The 23459-nt window shown below is 41.4% G+C and overlaps 1 protein-coding gene across 2 annotated transcripts; it reads left to right on the top strand.

Moving 5' to 3' along the window:
- The first annotated feature begins 835 nt into the window (after window positions 1–835).
- On the top strand, window positions 836–23332 carry pde7a (phosphodiesterase 7A). Of its 2 annotated transcripts, none has more exons than XM_030122756.1 (12): window positions 836–1911; window positions 12546–12606; window positions 16971–17057; window positions 17672–17832; window positions 17943–18006; window positions 18672–18868; window positions 19263–19394; window positions 19495–19586; window positions 19752–19896; window positions 19979–20075; window positions 21248–21328; window positions 21416–23332. In XM_030122756.1, exons 1-12 carry the CDS (start codon window positions 1774–1776, stop codon window positions 21685–21687), a joined length of 1527 nt encoding a protein of 508 aa, XP_029978616.1. In that variant the 5' UTR covers window positions 836–1773; the 3' UTR covers window positions 21688–23332. The 2 variants fall into 2 exon arrangements, with proteins under 2 accessions (XP_029978616.1, XP_029978615.1); XM_030122755.1 differs by having other exon boundaries at window positions 16968–17057.
- The last annotated feature ends 127 nt before the right edge of the window (window positions 23333–23459 follow it).

Genomic DNA, 23459 nt, shown 5'->3' with positions numbered 1-23459 from the left:
GTCTTGCAGTGTTGCTGTAGTTGCCTGGAAATGATGCAGGATCTCTTTGTGGGGGGTATGATAGTGGGGGATTGGATTTGGACCCACAGAAACGGGGAGAGAAGGATTATGCCTTCATTGGCATTGAGCCTGACTGTTGCCATGGTACATCCATTGTCCAGCAGCACATGGGCATGCCACAAAAACCTCCAGTGGAAATGTCCATGTGCTGGTCTGTGAGTGCCATATGTTTTATTTATTTATTTGTTTATTTATTTGAACCTCTCAGTTGCAGCATTAGGTCTTCTACACCTCATCATGCAAGAAATCAATATCCTGTGTTATCTCAGAGCTATAGTGTGCAAGAAAGATCGACTCAAACCGTGCCTGCAAACAACAAATTGATTATATCAGTCCTGTTTAAAATGCAATCTACATGTGTCATAAGTCACCACAAGCAGTCATATGGAGTCAACTGCTTCAGCTTAACAGAGCTGCAACATTTTTGCTGTATTTCTTAGTCTGTATTTCAAACTCTGGTGAGTCTCAGCTCCCAAGTAGTATGAGTCATGAGAGGAAGGTAATCACAGGCAATGATGTGGACCGCTGCAGGGCAAGCCCCGTTGTGGAGGAATACCCTTGAGAAAGTACACGCCGTCTGCAAACGACTGCTCATATAGGTCTTGGGATCGCCCCGGCCATTTAGCCAATCACAAAACACGTTCTAAACAATGCAGATAATTTTAACCAATCAGGGCCCGGGTTACAATAGCTACTTCTACGCTATTGGTTAATTTTAGACAAGGGCGTTTTTTGCTCGCTCCAACAGCACCATCTCTGGCAGGTGGTGTGCGCTTTAAAACCATACAGTAGGCTAATGTTTAGGACGATAGGTAGGTAGTTAAAGGGAAATAAACACACTTTACGTTAGCAATTTGCCATTTTAGGTTGATAGTTTTTCGTTACGTGCCATTACGCTTCTTGAAGACCCACCGGAATTGGAGTGAATGAGATGAACGTCGGGGTTCCCCTCTTTGAGCCAGACACTTTGTGCTTTACGGTCAGCGGTGAATTAGACAACCGCTCCTTCATCATGCAGCTCCTGAAAAAAGACGGAAAAGCCCTACATGTTGATTATATTTCGCCACCGGTGTAAGTCTGAATGAGAGAAAACCTCTGAGCCTCGGCCGACACGGTCTGACATCCTGGAGCTGCCTCACTTCATCCGCCGGTGTTGCATACAATATGATATGTTGATGACATTTTTTGGAAGTGGTCGTGCCTTTTGTTTTCATTTCGGGTTATGTGATATGCGGATCAGTAAACGCCATGAAACGCAAATGAGCGGACGTTTTTTTGCGCTTTGAAAATGAGGAAGCGTTTTCATAAAGACCCAGAAAATGGCAAGAAGGTCTCGTCGTCTGTGGGCCCGGATTTGAGTAAAATGAGAAGGAAAGGAGCAAATGCAACAGCAGCATGATTTTTTTCCTACAGAATGACACCAAAGGAGGTAAAACGGTGGAGGTAGATGAGACGCAGCATCAATGAAGGCGATCTGGACAAGTTTTGAGTCGCTCATAATGAACAGAAATACTTTGCAGCTCGATAGCAGATCGTTGTCACAATATTGAAAGAATTTTTTTTTTTTTTTTTCAGCTTTGAAAGATTTCACCCATTTTCGCATTGCATTTGTTATTTTTATTAGACAGTTTCCCCTTTTTTTCCGGCTCTTTTTTTTTTTTTTTCTTTTTGCTTGTTTTATATTTTTGATCTGGATCCAGCTCTGACTATTCAATGGAAGTATGTTATCAGCTGCCGGTTTTGCCTCTAGACAGGCCGGTTCCCAAGCATGTCCTCAGCCGGAGGGGAGCCATTAGTTTCAGCTCCAGCTCTTCTCTCTTTGGGGCTCCTGATCCGAGACAGCTGTCACAGGTAAAAAAAAAAAAAAAAAATAATAATAATAATAATATACTTGTCCTCATGTTTTATCATTTTGTCACAATAGCTTAGGCTCTGGAACTCTCTTAGGCCTTGAAACCAGCACCTTTTTAACAAATATATGACTAATCCACAGGAATCTTGCAGGTGGTTGTTGGATATCTAGGCCTTAACACACATAGTGCACACTCACTTACACAGGCGTACAACATTTTCTTATCTGTCAGACCTAAAGCACACACCAGCTAGCCATCTCCTAAAAGCATTTTGCATTTTATGCATGTTGCTCACAGATAAAGGCCCCCCTGACTTATACTTTAGCCAGCACTGGGGTGTGATGCCTCAAGTATACCAGTTTACTCTTGGGACTTGATACATTTGTCAGAGGGAACGTGCCACAGTGTTATTTATGTTAACATCCCTTGACACATTGACAGAAGATACATAAATCCTTGAGTCATACTTGAAGTTCCTTCTTGGAAATGTGCCTCTTGGTAAGCCTGCCTCTATATTTCAGCTCTGTGGTGAAAGAAAAGAAAAGGTAGGCCACAACAGTCTTCATGCTGTGGGGTCACATTCTGCTTGACTCTCGTGTACACACAAAAAGTGGCACAGCTGTACAATGCATCTCCAATGCATTAGCCAAGAATTGAGTCACCGTTGTGCATGTCTCAGATGGGGTACCATCCATTAAGCCTTTGTCCAGTACACTTGCTTAACTAACTGTAACCCACATGTGCCTTGCAACCAGAGTTCAGAGAATAGTTGCACACATCAAGTCATGAGGCAATAACTTCAGTCCCCTCTGTGTTACGCTTTTAGGAATAAGCTTCTAAACACTCTTCTTATTGCTTCAGTAGTTTGGCACAAAAGCAGTAAGGGTGTATTCTGATCTCTTTGAGTCATGTCCCGCTAGTTGCTCATGAACAGAAACTGCCACAGCACTGCATGGCATCTCCCAACACATTAACTAAGCATTAAGTCACTGTCTTTGACTGTGTGAGCGTTCTCTTCAATGGGCCGTCCATTAGTGCTTTGTGCCGGACACTGCTCCACATAACCACCCATGTGTGTCCGCTTTGAACCTGCTGCACATCACAGGCAGCTCCCTCAAAGACTAATGCATAGCCCTGGTTATCAAAAGGCTGTCTTACAGCCAATTCTCTGTGGTCTTATTACTAGATTTCATTAAAGGTAATTGTACGTAATCTAGGTACAAAAAATGTCTCTGAAAATCATTCCATCTTTCTTTCCACCCATTCACCTCACGCTTGCAGCCATTATTCTACTACTTCATCATCACTCTGTGGCTGTTGTTAGGTAAAGTTATAAAAACTGAAACAAGGGCCTGAGGTCCTGTTCCTGTGCCGTACATTGGCGGTGTTGTTCTGGAGCAGTCCAGTGTGACTGCCCTTGCAGCTTATTTCATAAGTTAGCCAGAGTTCATTTCCACCTGGCAGGTGTGAGATGTTCTATTAGTGTTCTTCTTTGTTGAGAATAAAGGGGTTATTTTCCAAAAGCAGCCCACCTTTTCAGTTTCATGCAGATCTGCATATCAATTTTTGTGGCAACATTAAGCCCCACATTTAATATTCACCTCAGACACATTTACATACACTATTTGCTTTGTGCAAAATTGTGTCAGTAAGGTATTCTGAGTTTCAACACAAAGACCTGTTGACACTGAAATGGTCATTTTTCAGACAATTTTGACAGATTTGGGTGATCACTTGTGCACATACAGGAGTGTCACTCAGTCATTTTCACAGAGCAGTTACACTTCTTCAAATATTGTGTTTTGAGCCCTATTTATGACCATAAATAGGGCATTTGTCCTTGGTGGCTACTGTGTTTTTGTGTGTGGTTCCACAGGCCTGTCGTTTGTGGAAGCAAGGCTGGACTTCCATTGCAGAAAGAGGCAGTTAGGCATGTGCAAGGGCTCTGTGGGCAGTGGTTTGGCTCGAAGCCAGACTCACAGATGGCCGAAGTCTCAGTCTCTTTTCTTTCACTGGCTATCTTGTTCCGCTCACTCACAAGCTCCCTCTCTTTCTTTCTCTTTCTCCCCCTCCCCTCCTCATGCAGATGAAGACATTTCCTCTTGTAAACAGAGGACGAAAGAGCAGAGTTGAAGAGACAACAGAGTCTCAGAAGAATATGTCACTCAGTGGTTGTGGAATGCTTATGATTGGGTGTAAATATGCTGTGGAAGAGGCGTTGAAAATGACAAAGGCATTAAATAAATGGGTTCATTTATCCATTACAATGCCTCTATTGTTTTTGTAACAATACATGTTGGGTGCTTGTTGATTAAATCCTAAAAGTGAAGTGGAAGAAAATGTGCTTAGATATTGGGATGCATGCTGGTCCCTTCTGGCTTCTCTGAGTGAAGAGTAAACATAGGACTTGGGAAAGATTAGATTGGTGCAGTATGAAAGGATCAGTATGAAAGGTATGGGACAATGAGAAGGACACTGCCAAGAATTGTGTGTTGTGCATCTAATGTCAAGTATTTGCACATAAAAATGGCATGTTAGTACTGCACATCATCTGAATGTTGTACATGAAGGGACTGAAACTAGTTTTCATTGCAGTGTTGATGGCTGTCATGATGTGGTCACATGGTTTCAATGAGGATGTGGAATTAATACAATACAAAGAATCCATTAGAGATATACGGTATCAGTAAACAGATGCAAAGTATTGATGTGTCTGAGCAGTCACATGGTTTTTACTATATCAGGAGGAAGGCAGCTCAGACTGGAAACTCTGATCTGCTGTGAGCTCAGTCCATCATATCAAAGTGAATGATATCATCAAGCATATGTGGGCCACTCTTCCAGATCAACTTCTTCTCATTTGTGATGTTTAGGCATGGTGGAAGATGATAGGCTTTTGTGTGCGTAAGAGCAGCAGATAGAGTACAGAGCATGATAAAGGAGAACTTGACTGCTTCTTTCTGAGGGAGTTAACTTTGTTGATTTTAACTGAACCGATAAGCATTTTTTTCTGCACAGTGCCATCGGATTGACGTCGTTTCAGGATGTGGTAAGAATGCTGAAGGAGCCGTTCAGACTCTGAGCCTAGTGTTTCACAACCTCTCACAAAAACTTTAACCCTTGTGTTGCCAAAATTTGGTTTTCTCAGAGGTTTGTGTGACTGTGCTGGCCTGAACTCAGCTGTTTGTTATAAGGCGAGGATGTATATTATTTTCTAAATAAACAGAAGTCAAACCTTATATCCTGTCCTCATTTAAACATACAGATTCTATGTTTCTCTACCAGTCTGTCTTTTTCTCAGTAAGGGGCCCACCTCGTCACATGACCATTCTGTTTTTGTGCTGCAGTGTCGAGTGCAATCGGCCGTGAGAATATGGCTCTACACATCAACACACTAACGGACACGGTGTCAGGGGCCAACTGCTCTGGCTGAATATTAATCATATTTACTGTAGCCCTATAGGCATTTGAGATGAGCTCAACGCAGGGAAGGAGAATGGATGTACTCTTGTTCATACTGTTCTACACAGTTGTTGTCCACAGGCATTGTGTGGTTTGAGACGGGGGTTTTGTTTTCCCTCTTCAGAAGGTTAAGACTTCCAATAAGCTGGCCAGAGAAGCAATTAGAGCCTGGGAATGATGTTTGAAATGAATGAAATTCTTGTGCAGGGTAGACAGCCTGTGAGAAAATGAAGCAAGTCTTCCCCTTCCCCTTCCCCTTCCCCCACTCCTTAACTCTTCTTCTGTAATAGAGCTTTGCTTAAAGCACATCTGTACTAGACCCCTTACAACACTCTGTGTAAAGAACCCTTAAATCATTTTATGACACTTTCAGCCGCCAATAAAAAAAGGGAAAAAAACATTAGTCGCAGATGCCGTTCTCTTTGGTGTCAACACTACTGTGTCATTCAACCGCAGAGGCTTATCCAAGTCATTGGGCCAATTCACCCCAGCCCTCTCTCAGAAAGTCACTGCAACTGGAGTGTGTCAGAGTGGACAGCATTCATATAAAACACTCTTACCGCTGGTAGACCCCATTTAGGATTATTGTGCATGCAGTGGCTCGTGCATGAATACATGCAGTACACACTTACTCCAAACCTGTCTGTGTTTATGGCCTAGTATTCAGTTAGTGGAATGTACCATCCCACACAGTAGGACAGTGCAAGAGGTCATAACTCTTAAGGAAGCTTTCAGTTTATGAAACCTTGCTGAGTCCAGCTGCTTTTATCTCGGGAATTTATGTGTATGTGCGCGCTGTTCTTGTGTGTGCATCACTTTGATTTCTGATATGTCAGTTGATAGGAATACTGCTTGCTTCCTCATTGTCTTGACCCCAGTTAACTTACTCTGTAATAGGTCTGACCTAAGTTGAAACAGAGTTTTAAAGCTAAATGACATCATAACGGCAGGTTTTTATGTGTCTGCTCAGAACAGGGAAGTGTGAGAATGCTGTTCTGTGCAGCAGACCGTTGAATACCATCGAAACGGTGTGCGACTACAATATCAATTCAATCACAATGCTATGACAAAAAGCATGTTTGAAATAGCTGTTTAAAGTCTTTCAACTTAGCCAGTGCTTTTTTACACTTCACAGACACACACACACAAAATGCATTAGTGTGTTTGCTTTGGGCAAACATCACCATAACAATAAAAGAGCAGTTAATGGGGACATAAAGTAGATATTTTACACACCTCTACTCATAGGTTTTCACTCACTTTCAAAAAGGCTGTCCAGGTTTACATTGTAGAACCTTTGTGATGTTAGCAGTCAGAATGGCAAACATTAACGCTCCCACAGACACCATGTGACCACGTGACCCCATGACCTTAGAAACCCGAGTTCTGTGACCCCAGCCAAAGTGTCTGAGCTGAGATAAGAAACAGGGCTGTATGTAAACGAGCTTACATGGAATGGCAGGGTGGACAATGAACAGACTGTTATGCTAGCAGTAAACTCCAAACAAAACTGAATGGGCTTATTTTCAGACTGCAGCAAAGAAACGTGACCTGACTGCAGCTCCAGGTGTTTTGTTAATGGCTTCCAAAATAAATAAAGGAGTTCCCATATGTTTGTAAAAAAAATAAGGTTTTACGGCCGATCTTTTTGTATCAGTAAATTGAAAATATCTGACTTGCAACCAGTCTCGTGATTAGTACATTTTTCTAAAGCAGATGTGTAAAAGCCTTGTTGAATTCAACTGTTTGGCCATAAATGTACATTTTTCCCGTATAAATATGGAGAGACATGGCATCTGCTAATCCACAGAAAAAACTAACAAACAAAATGTGATAAAATCAGCAAGGATAAGAGCACCACCTCTGGTTTAATTGGATGAATCATACATATAATTTCTATTTCTGAAATCAAATCCTCTTCCCCCTTAACAGTTGACATTTCCAACAAAAATTTTACATATTGGTGTCAAAACGGATCTGCTGTAGCTGTCCAGGATTTTACAAAGATGGCTGAAAACTTAGTGCTATAATAGTTCGATAAATTATTTCAGTGTATAATACCTATGTTTGAATTGAAAAGGAAAAAACTATAACAGTAAGTCACATTTGAGTGGACATTGTAATCCTAGCCTCCGCTGTATTTGGTGCCAAAGGCTATGGGTCATATACAAACTGGCAACTGGCATGGCTCAGGCCTGCAGCCAAAGGAAAAACCCCTTAAGCAGTAATTTCCCTAATGGCCACTAGGCTCAATTTCAGTCCCATACAAGAGTGGCTCAATTTAGTGTATTTGATTAACTGGATTTCATACATTACTCAACTTGACTTTAACCAGTCACCCCAAATTTGAGCAAGTGCTTTATTTCTTGGTTAAGCCATGGACTGAAATGTACACTTCATAATGTCCCCATTATATAAGCAGTTTATGATCATTTGGTAGATTACCATTAATATGGATATCTAAACTGTGTCACACCTGTCTGCAACACTCACCTTAAACAATACATCCATAGAACCACCTGAATTTCTTTCCATAAAAAAACTGACACAGGAAAAGTCCTTACTTAACTTGATTTCATGTTGGACATTTGGGATTTGCATGCATGCAGACGCAGTACATTTTTTATCACATTACAGATGACAGTTGGTCATTGTTCTCAGTGAGTAGCTCAAAGGCTCCCACAGCTATTCCATAGTAAAAGCCTTGCTTTTACTAGCCTCACAATAGCTGAAAAGCAGTTATTTCACTAATGTTTCACATAGTATAACTGTCCAAGTTAGATTGAAGATGAACCTCTGTCAGGATACATTCCTAAGGTTTCAACTTATTAAAATGTGTGACAGGTATGTGCAAAAAAAAACAGCACATGAGACACCATATATAATTTGATGTGTCCAGTGTTTAGAGTATCTCAAACATTTGCCCTCCAGTGTGTTGAATATCCCTGAGACTTACTCACCAAATGGAAAATCTGCCTGCACGGGTGTCACACTGGTTTCGTCTGTGTGATCGGGTGTTAGATGAGTTCATACTGAGTAAAAATGCCTGATGTTCAACTTGATTACCAGTATAAATGTCATTGCGATCCTATTTTGAGGTTATTTTAACACCCCGCCCAGTTCAGTGTTCAAGTCCTGACTTTGAGCCCCTCCACCTCTCTTTCCCTTATTTCCAATCACTCTTAGCTGTGAAGCATAAATGCCAAAAACGCTGATCATACAAAGGAGCCCAAGGTCATGGAAGACCAACTGTAACACAGAGGGTAGGGGTTTGTGTGTTGGCAGTGTCAGGCATGGCAGGGGTGTGTGTTGTGGGCTTTTCAAGGGTAAAACATGACTTTTGCCTTTGTTCACAGTGGGAATGTGACTTTGACAAAGTGTTTGCACTGCCTCCTCCTCCTTACCAGCTCTCATGGGAGCACATGCCAATGTCCACTTAAGTGCCAACTGGTGGCTAGCCTCTTATAAGTGTGTGTGCTGGCAGTAAGCTGTGGCCAAAAGGTTTGTTTGGAAAGTGTTGGCAGGGCTGGTCAACCCTCCATTCCCAGCCTTAGGGCTAGCATTATGCAGTTCCCACGAATGTTACAGTCGACACAAACCCACTCACACACACAAAGTACCCATGCATACACACGATCTATAATGCTCACACTAACCACCAGTGCTGTGTGTAAACACAGAGGCCTGTTGACACTAAAATACAGCTTTGCAGATTACCCACCCTGACTCAAACTGTTTGCTAGGCGGTAAAATATTAGCTTTGGATTGGCTGCTGTCATGAGCTTAGAGGAGAGATGGTGTCAGGTGTGTGTGAGGAGTCTACCACTAATCCTGAGGATATGAAGTAATGAGTATACAAGCATGTACATTTGTGTTTGCGCGTGTTTGTGTTTGACGGCTGTTATTAAATCTTCCCAGAATTTAGGCAGATGGTCTATGTCATCCTCATCACTATCCTGTGGTTTGTTTTTGATAGGTGTTTGGCCATAATACGACACTTTTTTAACCCATTTACCAGTTTTTCGATCCTTTTAAGAATGGAATACAGAGGTATATCAGTACAGCCTGGCAATGTATCCAGTATACTGTAGTAAATGATGCAGATATCAAGTACAATGTCACAAGTTTTTAATCTTCTGGCATGGACTCATTTTGGCATCTGTAGCTCTTTCCGTTTCAAAGACACATTCATTACAGTAAACATTAAATACAGAGTGTTGCATCATAAGTTGTGTTGCTTGGTTGGTGATTTAAGTCAACTTACAGTGATTAGAAGTGTGAATTTACACTACCCTCATGATTCTCTTACGATGTTTGCATCATGATGGATCTTCAGTTTTCTCATTCTTTAGAGTCAGTTAGCACAAGTCTCAAGGTATTTTAGTTGAACTTGCAGGATGTGTTTCACCACTGTAAAAGTACAAGTGAAGGCAAAGTATACCTATCTTTTTTTTTGTTCATATTACTCAATCTTATCAGTTTTCCAAATTTCATGTAAGACCTTTCATTCAGGTTAATGCAGTTCAAAGTCTTTCACACATGACTGATAAGCCAAAAATAACACGAAACAAATATAAACTATCTTAAAGTGAAATGGGAATTAACTATAGCTGTATAGTGTGAAAGAGAACAGAACTGGAGATCACTGGCTGAGGTCTTATAAGGGCTACCTATCTGGTGAAATCCTTTGTTGGTTGTGTCATCAGCTCATGAGCCCCTTAGTTTGCCCTTAATGTTTTAAAGTCTTTCCTACTAGACAGACGGCAGCCCATCAGTCAGTCAGCGAGCCACATGGAGAGTCATGCAGGCTCCCAGTGGAATGGGTAACCCTAGATGAGGATAGCCCCAGTGGGGACAGTGGAGACTGGGCCTGGAGGGAGGCCAGGATTTATGGAGTGCATAGAGAGGTGAGCCAACACCACAGAGTAGCCCACAGCGGCTGTCAATCCACAGCACAAAATACCTGCTACAGACGCCGCTGTGTTGTTGTGTTTCCGCTGCTACTGTCTCTGCAGCTGCCTCCTGGTCAGGGATACTGTTTGATGATGTTGCAAATACAAATAAAAATTCAAAGACCTGCAATATCATGGTACACTGAAGGTTTTGTTGCTCATCTGCACAAGTGCAGTGCATGTAGACCAAAGCTTCTCAGTTTGGTACCTCACATTAAGGTTACATGGTGCACAAATACAAAGTAGAATGCCAAATTTCACATGGAAACATACCAGCAGTTTTGTGTCAGATCATAAGAGAGTTTTACAGGAACACCCCAATACAATTCATTATCTAACAGTAGGTCAGTAATCCTCTGACTCCATTTGACTTTATTTTAATAGCATATAAACACAGAGTTACTGTTTGACAAATCTACAACTCTGATATTTTCAGTGTTTCTTCTTGGTGTAATTATTCATCCTCGTGTCATTTGATATGTTCTGTATGTGTATGTTAATGTAATCCCAAGGTTGACATGGAAAAGCATTACAAAAGCATTTACACACTTATCAGTACATAGGTTGGTAAATTTCAGTCAGGCTGTGACCGTGAGCAACAGTGATCACTACCTGAAAATGGTTGCAACAGTATGTAAGTCATTCACTGAGTTCCAACGTAATGGTATTCCTTTCAAAGTTGTTTAATTAGTTTACAATGTTACCTGAGAAGATAAATCCTGTTATTTACTTGTGAATGATTTATGAAGGCTTAGCACTTACACAAACCAGAACGGCAGCAGGAGACATCACCTCTGCTTGACTTGGAAATGCATGCTTTTTTCTCTGGTATAGCCACGAAAATAAAAAGTCTATTTACTTTGCAGAAGACTTTTCATTACCAAACACAGACCTAAACAGCTGCCATCAAAACATTTAAACACTTTAGGGAAAATGTAGTTTCTCAGCTTTTCACCATTATCAGATATGACTTCCAGAGGCTCTGTAGTGAACATGGAAACTGTCATTTTCAGCAACATTTATTCACCAATAAAACCCATGTAGTTTCACAAGTGACAGTGGCTTTACAGACACTTATTTTTACATTGAGTAAAAAGTCACATTGTCTGAATTTTTCTTCATTGTTACGGAGGGGGTTTTTTTTGTTGTTTTTTTTTATTAACAACTACATGATCATTAAATTAAACAGAGGAATTTTTTTTTTTTTTTTCAGAAAATGCAAAATACAGAGAAGTGTATAATAACTACTGATAAACTGCTTAAGTAAAGTTAGATGTAGAGAAAAATTTCGAAGTTGGTACAAAAATAGTTGTAGGTCAGAAAGTGCCAAAAAGTTCTTGTAAAATGGACATATTGAAAAATATAATGAAGTTTCATAGGTTGATGGATCATAGCTCTTGTGGTTGTCAGTTACATGAAACTCCATTCAAATTTATACAAATTCATTTCACTGACTGACGTAAGTCATTTTTGAATAAACACACATTATTGCGTTTGTGTGTGTGTGTGTGTGTGTATATATGTGTGTATATATATATATATATATATATATATGTATATATATATATATATATATATATATATATATATATATATATATATATATATACACACATATACACATACACACACACACACACACACACACACACACACACAGTATGTATAGAAGTTTCTGTATTTTGAATCCACATTTTCAACTATATTTTGAGGCAGACCTAAAAGTAGGGGATACTGAAACAGATGAAGTCTTGGGTGGGGTCTAGTGACCCAAAATATTTTCTATTTATGGGAAATTGCCTGTGTGTGTGTGTGCATATGTGTGTGTCTGCATAATGCATGTGTTTCTCACATGACTGATAGCAGTGCTCTAAGTGCCATATCAGGCAGATGATATGGAGTTGAAACCTGTTTATCAGTGTAACAGTTTGTATACACTCTCACACACACACGCACACACACACACACACACACACAGAAGATTAAAACCAACGGTAGCCACATCACACCACCCTCCACTGAGTAATCTCTGTCCACACTGTATGTACTGTATATATACTAAAAGAAAATTATCTCTAGTTTGTGTTCCTGAGGTGTGTAACAACCACTGCTGGGTGTGTTACCTTTCAGTAACTGTGTGTTGTTTTTGCAAGATAATTGTTTCGTTGTATTGATATGAACACTGGCCAGTCATTGATAATGTTTCCTGTTTGTCCAGAGACGAGGGGCCATCTCCTACGACAGCTCAGACCAAACAGCGCTGTACATTCGTATGCTAGGTAAGTATTTTCCCGTTGTCCCTGCATACACACAGACACACACACATACATGCGCTTTCAGTCAACAGTAGATTTATTGTATTTATGCCATGATTATGTCCATTTCTTAATACACAGTGGCTTAAATAGTGGTGAGATGGGAAATGGGATGGATCAGAAATATGGAGAGAGATTAATACGAGATGTGGATATACTGGAGTGCACGTGCAGAATACACTCAATCCCTGGCTTTTTAGTAATCTCTCGATCACAATAGACTTAGGTTGTTTGCGGTTGAAGAGTAAGGTTTCTTTTAAGTTTGACCTGAGCTGTTAAGAGCGTCACTTGAATCCCAACAAAAGGTTAAAGTTTAATTGAGCACGGTAGATTAAGTGTCTTTTTTTTTGCTTTTATGTACATGAGCCTGTCTGAACATGTAGTATATTCACTTCGGGCATGTTTGCATTTGTCTAGTGATGCCCCTATTCACTCTGCACAGATAAGCAGTTTAGAAAATGGATTGTAGGATGGAAGGCTCATTGCTCTGCCAGACAGATTGAGTCAAATGCATCTAGGAAGGAGCCAGATCATCCTTGGCCCTTCATCAATATAGTTATTGGATATAATGGGGGCGTGGGTGTGGACCCCTGGCATCGGCTTTCCATACACAGATGTGCCTTTGCGTGGAATTGCTTCTTCATCCATAAACTTGATGCTGTTGGCTGGATATAAGCAATAGCACAGCAGCAGTGTGTCTATGTTATCGTTGAGCATTAGATTGTAGATGTATAGTAAAGTGCTCAGTGTTGGTACAGAAGTATAGTGACTAAGAGGGGTGCATTAGAGGCATTTTATGGCTTACTGAAATCCTGTTTTATTGTAGCTTTCACATAATATTGATACACGTTGTTTCTTTTTCTGCTTGATAATGCTCACGAGTCAACTCCTGCCACGTGTCTAGTCACAGTAACAGCAATTTATCGAGCTGACTCAAGGAGGTTTAGCATTTTAATCATTTTACTCGGCTAAGTATGATGGCAGTCTGATACATCAGCACCATAAAGCATCTGTCTCTGTAGATTTTATATTAAATTGAGTGTGAGGAGAGGCACGCTAATGCAGACTCGTGTTTGCCTGGGCCAGGGTTCAGTCCGCCAAGTTAATGCTGATGTGCTTTCAGATAGCAGGACTCAAAGCTTTCGCCACATCAGTTATAATGACATGACCTACATCCACCCCAGAGCACCAGCACTAATGCACCACAGGGGAAACGTGGACCCTTTGACTCTTAGACACACTAATCACACAAGCACGCACACACATGTGCTAAGCCTCAGCACATGCAGCTACAGATGTGACAGATTTATGTATGTTATGAAGTATGTGGACCTACACACACTCTCACTGCCAAGGAATGCATGCATTGTGGTGTTTTTCTAAGTTTTGTTTATTAAAATGCCACTGATATGGTGCCACTCATCACACTGACATCAGAAAGTTTACAGTTTTGAACTAATGTTGCGCATTTTTAAACTCTGAACTTTCTGTAATTCTTAGTTTTTGGTATTTTGATAGGGGCTTGTGTAGTATTCAAACAGCTGTTTTCAAGTAAGTAACATGCTGGTTGGGGGGAACATACCTGTGTGACTGCTTTGACTTCAAATCTAATGCACATACAACACAATGGGAAGCCATGCTGGAAACATACCATTGCACTGTTTAGCAACTCGATCAAATTACTGCCATATAGAGTCTTGCCGTATATAGAGTGTTGCCTGGAACGACACACTCACATTTTACTGCATTGGTGTCATAGCGCCATCCTGTCACCTCACTATGCTCTCAATGCTCCCGACTGCAGTCTACAAGCAGGCCAGCCGTCGTCTGTTTAGTCCAAGTCTGGAGCACAAGCCTGTCCCTGTTCCTCTGCCTGACTACTAAAACAGTCATAGATGGACTATAGATCACTCTCAGTGACTCTCAGTACTAATAGTAGAGCAGACTGTCCTGACATGGCATTGCATGCTCAGCTGTTTGATCGACTTGTCTGTCCATTTGAATTTTCTCTTTTGGGATGTGGGAGTGTGTTTGTGTATAACTGTGCTCGCACATGGATATTATACAGCAGGGCTGGGTCAAATAATTTTTACAAAATCACATCTTTTGCTTGCTTTAGTTTGCCAGCAGTACAAAAACGGTGGGTTTTACCTCAGTGAGTGACTCAATAGAGAGATGAAGTTCTGCTCTACTTATAAGTTCTCTAAAAGGGCTTTTATTTTTTGAGAAAGGCAAAACCAAAATGTGATTGTTTACTACACACATTCTAAGCTAAAGTAAATGCTGTCCTACTGCTGTATTAGCTTTGAACTAATGTTTGTCTCTGTTAAAAAAAATGTCAAAAGTCTGTTTTTGACCTAATTTTACAATGTGGATATAAACTGTCATTTATAAGTTGTTTAGAAAGCTTAAAAAAAGACCTGAATACAGTGTTGTCTGATTATTGGTGCTAGAGCATAGAGTATCTTCAGAGGTACAGTACAGGCCAAAAGTTTGGACACACCTTCTCATTCTTTGCATTTTCTTTATTTTCATGACTATTTACATTGTAGATTCTCACTGAAGGCATCAAAACTATGAATGAACACATGTGGAATTATGTACTTAACAAAAAAGTGTGAAATAACTGAAAACATCTCTTATATTCTAGTTTCTTCAAAGTAGCCACCCTTAGCTCTGATGACTGTTTTGCACACTCTTGGCATTCTCTTGATGAGCTTCAAGAGGTAGTCACCTGAAATGGTTTCCTAACAGTCTTGAAGAAGTTCCCAGAGATGCTTAGCACTTGTTGGCCCTTTTGCCTTCACTCTGCGGTCCAGCTCACCCCAAACCATCTCGATTGGGTTCAGGTCCGGTGACTGTGGAGGCCAGGTCATCTGGCGCAGCACTCCATCACTCTCCTTCTTGTTCAAATATCCCTCACACAGCCTGGAGGTGTGTTTGGGGTCATTGTCCTGTTGAAACATAAATGATGGTCCAACTAAACGCAAACCGGATGGAATGGCATGTCACTTCAGGATGCTGTGGTAGCCATGCTGATTCAGGTTGCTTTCAATCTTGAATAAATCCCCAACAGCGTCACCAGCAAAGCACCCCCACACCATCACACCTCCCCCTCCATGCTTCACGGTGGGAACCAGGCATGTAGCATCCATCCGTTCACCTTTTCTGCGTCGCACAAAGACACGGCGGTTGGATCCAAAGATCTCAAATTTGGACTCATCAGACCAAAGCACAGATTTCCACTGGTCTAATGTCCATTCCTTGGGTTTCTTGGCCCAAATAAATCTCTTCTGTTTGTTGCCTCTCCTGAGCAGTGGTTTCCTAGCAGCTATTTGACCATGAAGGCCTGATTCACGCAGTCTCCTCTTAACAGTTGTTGTAGAGATGTGTCTGCTGCTAGAGCTCTGTGTGGTATTCATCTGGTCTCTAATCTGAGCTGCTGTTAATTTGCGATTTCTGAGGCTGGTGACTCAGATGAACTTATCTTCAGCATCAGAGGTGACTCTTGGTCTTCCTTTCCTGGGGCGGTCCTCATGTGAGCCAGTTTCGTTGTAGTGCTTGATGGTTTTTGCGACTGCACTTGGGGACACATTCAAAGTTTTTGAAATTTTCTAGACTGACTGACCTTCATTTCTTAAAGTAATGATGGCCACTCGTTTGTCTTTACTTAGCTGATTGGTTCTCGCCATAATATGCATTCTAACAGTTGTCCAATAGGGCTGTCAGCTGTGCATCAACCTAACTTCTGCACAACACAACTGATGGTCCCAACCCCATCAATAAGGCAAGAAATTCCACTAAGTAACCCTGACGAGGCACAGCTATGAAGTGAAAACCATTTCAGGTGACTACCTCTTGATGCTCATCAAGAGAATGCCAAGGGTGTGCAAGGCAGTCATCAGAGCTAAGGGTGGCTACTTTGAAGAAACTAGAATATAAGAGATGTTTTCAGTTATTTCACACTTTTTTGTTAAGTACATAATTCCACATGTGTTCATTCATAGTTTTGATGCCTTCAGTGAGAATCTACAATGTAAATAGTCATGAAAATAAAGAAAATGCAAAGAATGAGAAGGTGTGTCCAAACTTTTGGCCTGTACTGTATATATTGACAGAGTGTCAGGTGAATGTTTAAATTAAATAAAACAAAAGTGCGAGTGTATTTACTTTGTCACAATGCTCTGGTAAAGCACACCCCTGTGGCACTTAAGCAAGACAAATCTCAGTAAATAATATAAATTATTTGTAAATACTACTTGGCCGAGCACAGCTTTCTTTTCAAGCAGCATGACTCTTGAGGAATAAGTGCTGATTTCTTCTAGGAGATGTGAGAGTCAGAAGTCAGGTTGGATTTGAACCAGAACGAAGAAGCTCCCACCCCTACCTGTGCATCGACTTCCGAACTCTTCACAGTGAGTGTGACTCCCAGTAAATCACATCACTTCACACACCCATCATATCAGGAGATTATCAAACGGTAGCCCTGCAGAGTTTTTCTTGTCCAAGATTGATTGGCAGATGTTTGTGCACATTTTTTCACATGAAGATAAAGACCAAGGTGTGTCTTAATGTAAACCTTGTGCAAGGAATCTTATCGAAGTAAGTGATAACAAGTTAATACTTACTGAAAGCTTTTCACATGACATGAAGTTCCTACAATGAAGTATGTGTGTGTGTGTTGACATTTTGACCCAAAAGTAATCCAACCTCATGCTGACGTGTTTCCGGATCACAGCCACGGTTTATTCAGCCACAGTGCCTTTGTGTGCGTGTGTTTGTGTGTGTGCGTTTGTGAGACCACTGACAAAGCATGTCTGCTGTGTGATCCCAGACGAAAGGCTTATGAGTGGGCGGCTGTGTCAGCAGAGACTGTTTGTATATCGCCGTGTTGGTGTCAGATCCCCACTGAGCTTGTGTGACCCAAACGATTCTCTGATCCCAAGGAACTCAACAAAAACCTGTTTACTATTTACACGTTGTGTCTTCGTCTTTGAAAGTTACTTATGTTGTTTGACTCTTTGCGCAGCACGCCTGGGCTGTGGGTCATCGGCCAGCTCTGCCCCTGAAAGGAGGGTCCACAGGCTGCTCAGTTTCCAGAGGTACCTGCACTCATCCCGTCTGCTGCGTGGAATCCCCCAGCAGATCCCCCTCCACATCCTTGATGAAGACTACACTGGACAAGCCAGAGTACGACACCTGCCTGAATACAATAATAACATAACCACATAACGAACAGATGTATTATAAAGATGTACAAAGCAACTGCAACTCTGAGTTTGTTTCCTTTTTCTATTTAGTGCATGCTGGAAAAAGTCGGGAACTGGAATTTTGACATTTTCCTCTTCGATAAGCTCACAAATGGTAGGTGGAATACGATCTTAAACACAGCTTGCAAGTGGTTTGACACAAATTTAAGCATCAAACTGACCTTAGATTCAATGTATTACCAATGGTGCCATCTGTTGGATCCCTGTCACTGAAGATTTCATGTATAAATCATTTCTATCACTGTAAAGTACATTCTTATAATGATGCAATTTCATCCTTATTCATTAAAGGAGAAACACTAAATGTCTTTTTCTTTGTGCAGTGGAGTTCCTCAAACAGTTGAACAGTAAAGTCAGCATTTTGGTGACTGGCCTCGCTGAGCACCAGCTTTATATGCACTTTATTTCTCTGAATCTGCGCTCAGCGGTCATATAATAGCTGTTTTAAAAGCCGTCCATATTTCTTCAGAGCAGATCACAGTGCAGTCCAACAACAAGTTATGTTCTGTTTCATAAGAGGAACTTGGCTCTGAACAGGCCAGAATAAAACTATGGTCTTGATTATATTATGTTCAAACAGGAGACAAGAACCAGGCACTGTGGAGATAATCAAGTTGGGTTTATGGGTGCATAAATAAAGTAGATTACACAATTGAAAACTTTAATGCATTCAGTGGGATGTTTCAAAAGTACATAAATACAAAAAAAAATACCAGAAGGGAAGGGAAATCTGAGTGTTGTTCTGTTTGTCTCTTTTAGGGAACAGCCTGATCACCCTGAGCTTCCACCTACTGAACCAGTATGGCCTGGTGGAGCTCTTCCAGCTGGACATGGTCAAACTCTGGAGGTTCCTGGTCATGGTCCAAGAGGACTACCACAGTGACAACCCCTACCACAATGCTGTCCACGCTGCAGATGTCACACAGGCCATGTACTGCTACCTGCGGGAGCCCAAGGTGAGACACACTGACCAAACAACATGATTTATATCTTCTCTAAATCGTGCCAGTTTATAAAAGAGCCTTTGCATGGTTCAGGCTGAATTTAATAGTGTACGTGCTATGAAAAGTGGATTCATTTTTGTTTTTCTTTGCTCCTTAGCCAAGGACCATCTGCCCTTATAATTGCATAATTTCATACAGGCTCCTTCCAGCAGCTATCCATCCACTCACTGTTAATAAAAACTCCTGAATTCAATCATAGATTTTAACATGATCACAAATGTTTTCAAGTGTTCATAAAATGATATTGTGTTAAAATTATATACATGTCAGTATTTCACTACACTTCATCCTAAAAAATATTAATATTCTTTCTTCATTTTCTTGTGCTAATTTGTTTTGACTTCAGCTTGCAAAGTCTCTGACTTCGTATGACATTCTTCTGGGACTCCTAGCAGCTGCCACTCATGACCTGGGCCATCCCGGGGTCAACCAGCCTTTTCTCATCAAGACTGACCACTACCTAGCTTCACTCTACAGGGTAAGATGACATGCAGTCAGTCATCTTCCTGCTAGACCAGGCTTACTCATGAAAGATATGGTGTGATTTGTGACATTCATGTATCATCATCGATGTGCAGAATACCTCAGTTCTGGAAAACCACCACTGGAAATCAGCAGTGGGCCTGCTCAGAGAGACTGGGCTGTTTTCCCACCTGCCTGCTGAGGACAGGTCAGTATGACACTGAAATATTATTGCTAAGAGCACTAAGAACATCCTGCACGTCACATTAGATAGTGTCCACTGAAAGGTTCGATGCAGTTTTTGACTTGAAAATGGGATCATACATGAATCATTGTTAAAAAGTCTTCTTCTTTTGACTGTACGACCCTTTAGCTTGAACATGGAGAGGGATTTAGGCTCTTTAATCCTGGCCACGGACATCAGCAGACAGAACGAGTACCTGTCCAGGTTTCGTATCCACCTGGACCAGCAAAACCTCTGTTTGAGCAATGCCAGCCACCGCCATTTCATCCTACAGGTCCGTCACATCTTCTGCTGCAAAAATGCAATGTCTGTGTCATTGCAAATGTGCACTCTTACTTAGTTTTTCTCCCCTACAGATGGCCCTGAAGTGTGCGGACATCTGTAACCCCTGCAGACCCTGGGAGCTGAGCAAACAGTGGAGTGAAAAAGTGACTGCGGAGTTCTTCCAGCAAGGTTCACTTTTTTATACTGCTATAGTTGTTGATATACTCTGCCTTTTTTTCTCCATCATGTCTTTGAGCAAATGGAGGGGGGAGAGGGGGTTACTTTCAGTACAGATTACAGAATGCAGGCTAGTAAATGTCATTTGTAACAGATTCCATAATACGACTCAATGTGAGTATCGTATTTTAAACATTTTGGATTAGTTTACCATTGTGAAGAACATCCCATTTTTCCTTGACCTTCAATTTTCCACAGCATTGAGTCAGAGTGAAAATCAGTCAACAAAATACAGTTGCATAGTAGAACCAATGACATTTTGACTGAAGACACAAGATCTCTATCTCTTAGTGTAAACATGTCATGGCCTTGGGGTCTTCAAGGGGAGGCCAGAGTCTGTTCTGTTTGAATGGAGTCCTCTGAGAGAAGTGACTCAATTCCCGTATTAAACAACTATTTAGTGAAAACAGTTGGTTCCATAACAATCAGATGACCTTTGTGGTGATCTTTAATGTTTTATCCATAAACTAGCAAATTACAATACCACCCAATAGAATCTCACAATAACTAAATCATTGTTTGGTTAAACAAGTGGCAGTTTGAGGTGCTTTGACAGATGAGGCTCATTTACAGCAGCTCTACAGTCTGTCATGAAGGCAAACCACAGAACAAATGCACATAGACTTTTATATCGCTTTTCAAAACCAAAGGTAAAAATAACCAAACTCACCACTCTGACGTACCACACAACCAGCTGTCATGAACATTCAGCGGCGTCGGGGAGCTGATAAAATGGCCTTGAAGTCATTACCCCCAGTTTTCCGGTTGCCTCATCAACAATGACACAGGCTAAATGGAATCTTTTATTATTAGTCAGAATATCTCAGAAAATCTGATATTACAATTGTTTCTCATAGGAAAATCACTCAGTTATCTGGTTTCTCATGTAGTCAAAGTGCCTACATGAGAAAGTAGATAACTGATGATTGTACATGCCTAAATTAATAAATACACCAATAGATCTGGATCGCTGGCTGATCAAAAAATGGGTTGAGGTACAACTCATACTCAACTCACACACCAACACTCGTCTATAGGTAATTAAGATGGAATCTAATGAAATGAAACCAGCTCCACATGTATTCTATGTACAGTTTATGTGACATGTCATGATGCTCCTGCAGGGGATATTGAAAAGAAGCACAAACTTGAAGTCAGCCCACTCTGTGACAGAGAGAGGAACACCGTTGGAAACATTCAAATAGGCGAGTATAAAGACCTCACCTCTCATGTCCAGCTCCTATGTAAAACTTAATAGCCCTCATCTTTATCTGTCGCTTCTCCCACTTCAGGCTTCATGACGTACGTAGCAGAGCCGCTGTTTGCAGAGTGGGCCCGCTTCTCCGACACCCGTCTGTCTCAGACCATGCTGGGCCACATGGGGCTGAACAAGGCCAGCTGGGGCAGCCTGCAGCAGGAACAAACCTCTGTCTCTGAGGAGGCGGAGCCCAGAGCCACCGGCACTGACACCGAAGACACAGCTGTCCCAAAACACGGCAACACAGCTACAACGGCAGGAGGAACCAGCCCCAAAGAAATACCTCAGGGAAGCAGAGAATCCTGACACTCCTTGTGTGCCCTTTCACCTCAAACTCCTGACCCCTGACCCCGGCCTGAAGGCCTTACCACACACTGGGGGCCAGGTGGGGCTCGGCATCCAGGGATGGAGTAGAGCCTGCCGCTCTGCTGCTGCCTCACCTGATCCCGACACCTTTGTTTATGTTTTGTTGCTTTTGCCTCTCATCTTGATAAACCACTGATTTTATTTAATTTATTTAATTTTTAATTCTTCTTTTTTGGCATATAGCAATACATAGATACCTCATTTGGCTACTGCTGTATTTTCTTTTATTTGCTTTATTTTATTTATTTGTCCACTGTTTTTGGCATTACTGACTGAACACACCACTTTTTTGGTCGGTGAACCTTAAGGGGAAAGCAGTATAAGAACTGAAATCAAATTTTTCTGGTATTTTGAAGTGCCATTTGAAAACAAAGATTTGAAGAATGATCTGAACTGAACTGACTGAGAAAACTGGAGTATTCACACATGAGACCCTCCCTAAGACTTTACAGTAATGCCATGTTGCATTTGTATTGAAGATTCTTCCTCATGTAAAAAGAAAAAAAAAATGTGACAAGCCCGGTCCTTTTGCTGCCTCTACGAAGACTGTTTACGCATCACCTTGTTTGTTTTCTCTTTCCTTTGAACTGAAGTGAATCATGTCTGCTCCACGGTTTGCCTTCGAAGCACAGATGTGAAGAACCACTTGTCTGAACTGTCATCCCACTGTTTAAGCCATGAGCAGAACCTTATTCAAACACACCAGATGCCATAAGTTACTCCACCTGTGCTACTATGTTTTTGCACTCCCAGATAACGGCGGTGTTGGGTGTGCAGCTTCATTTTCATCTCCAAGACGCCCTGTGAAGGTATAGAAATGAGTCCTCACTGATGTTTTTGAATCTCCTAGTGCTGGTTGAACTTGGGGAAGCTTCCCTCCCACACTGGAGATCAGTCACTCACTGCATATGCATCTCACCAGGAACTCCACTCCACGCAACTCAACTCGCTCAGGGTTTTGCCAGTCTCTTATTAAGAAGGAGAGGGGGGGTTGCCTGCGGGCGATGCAGGGTGGTTGTTTTTTTTTTTTTTTTCCTGGCTCGGATCTACTGAAGGAGACTCTCCCTCTCTGCAGAATGTCTCTCACAGCCACATGCAACCTAAAGGACTGCTTGATTGATGCCTTATAACTATGCACAAACTATGCTAAGTGACCAAACCAACTCCTGTTCCCATCAAGTGCATGGTGTGCTTGTCTTTGAATGCACTGTCCAATCCCTTTGCCTTTTTGTTGTAAGGAACACCTCCAGCTGTCCTTTTTTTGTACGGAAACAAAATGGTCGAGTGACTTTGAACATTCCATTTCTTTGTTTGGTTTGTCTTCTTTGATTCTGTATAGTGGCACAAATTGTGTTTGTGTTTAAACATTTTGAAACATAACAGGTGCTTTTCTTACTTTAGCTGATTTGTATTTTGCTGTAAGTGCTGTAAGACTGTTGATAAAACTGTTTACAATTTGTTGCGACAGCCATTTTTGGGAAGACTTAAGTGTCGAGCCAGATTTTGTAAAGGCTTTGCTGTATTGACCTTTTTGATACATGCCTGTTGCAGTTACAGTTTGAACAATAAAACCTGTTGACAAATGTTTGTCTTCCATTAGTCTGGTCAACAGTAATGGAGGTTAACTCGATAATGTCTCCTTCACTCAGGTCGAGTCATACTTTAATCTATGTGGAGTAGTTTTCCTTCACTGTTGACCCTCTGACTTAGAG

This window comes from Sphaeramia orbicularis, chromosome 20 (assembly GCF_902148855.1).
Source record: "Sphaeramia orbicularis chromosome 20, fSphaOr1.1, whole genome shotgun sequence".
Classification (NCBI taxonomy): domain Eukaryota; kingdom Metazoa; phylum Chordata; class Actinopteri; order Kurtiformes; family Apogonidae; genus Sphaeramia; species Sphaeramia orbicularis.
Note: the sequence above shows the minus strand (reverse complement) of the source record. Positions and strands in the feature narration are given on the sequence as shown.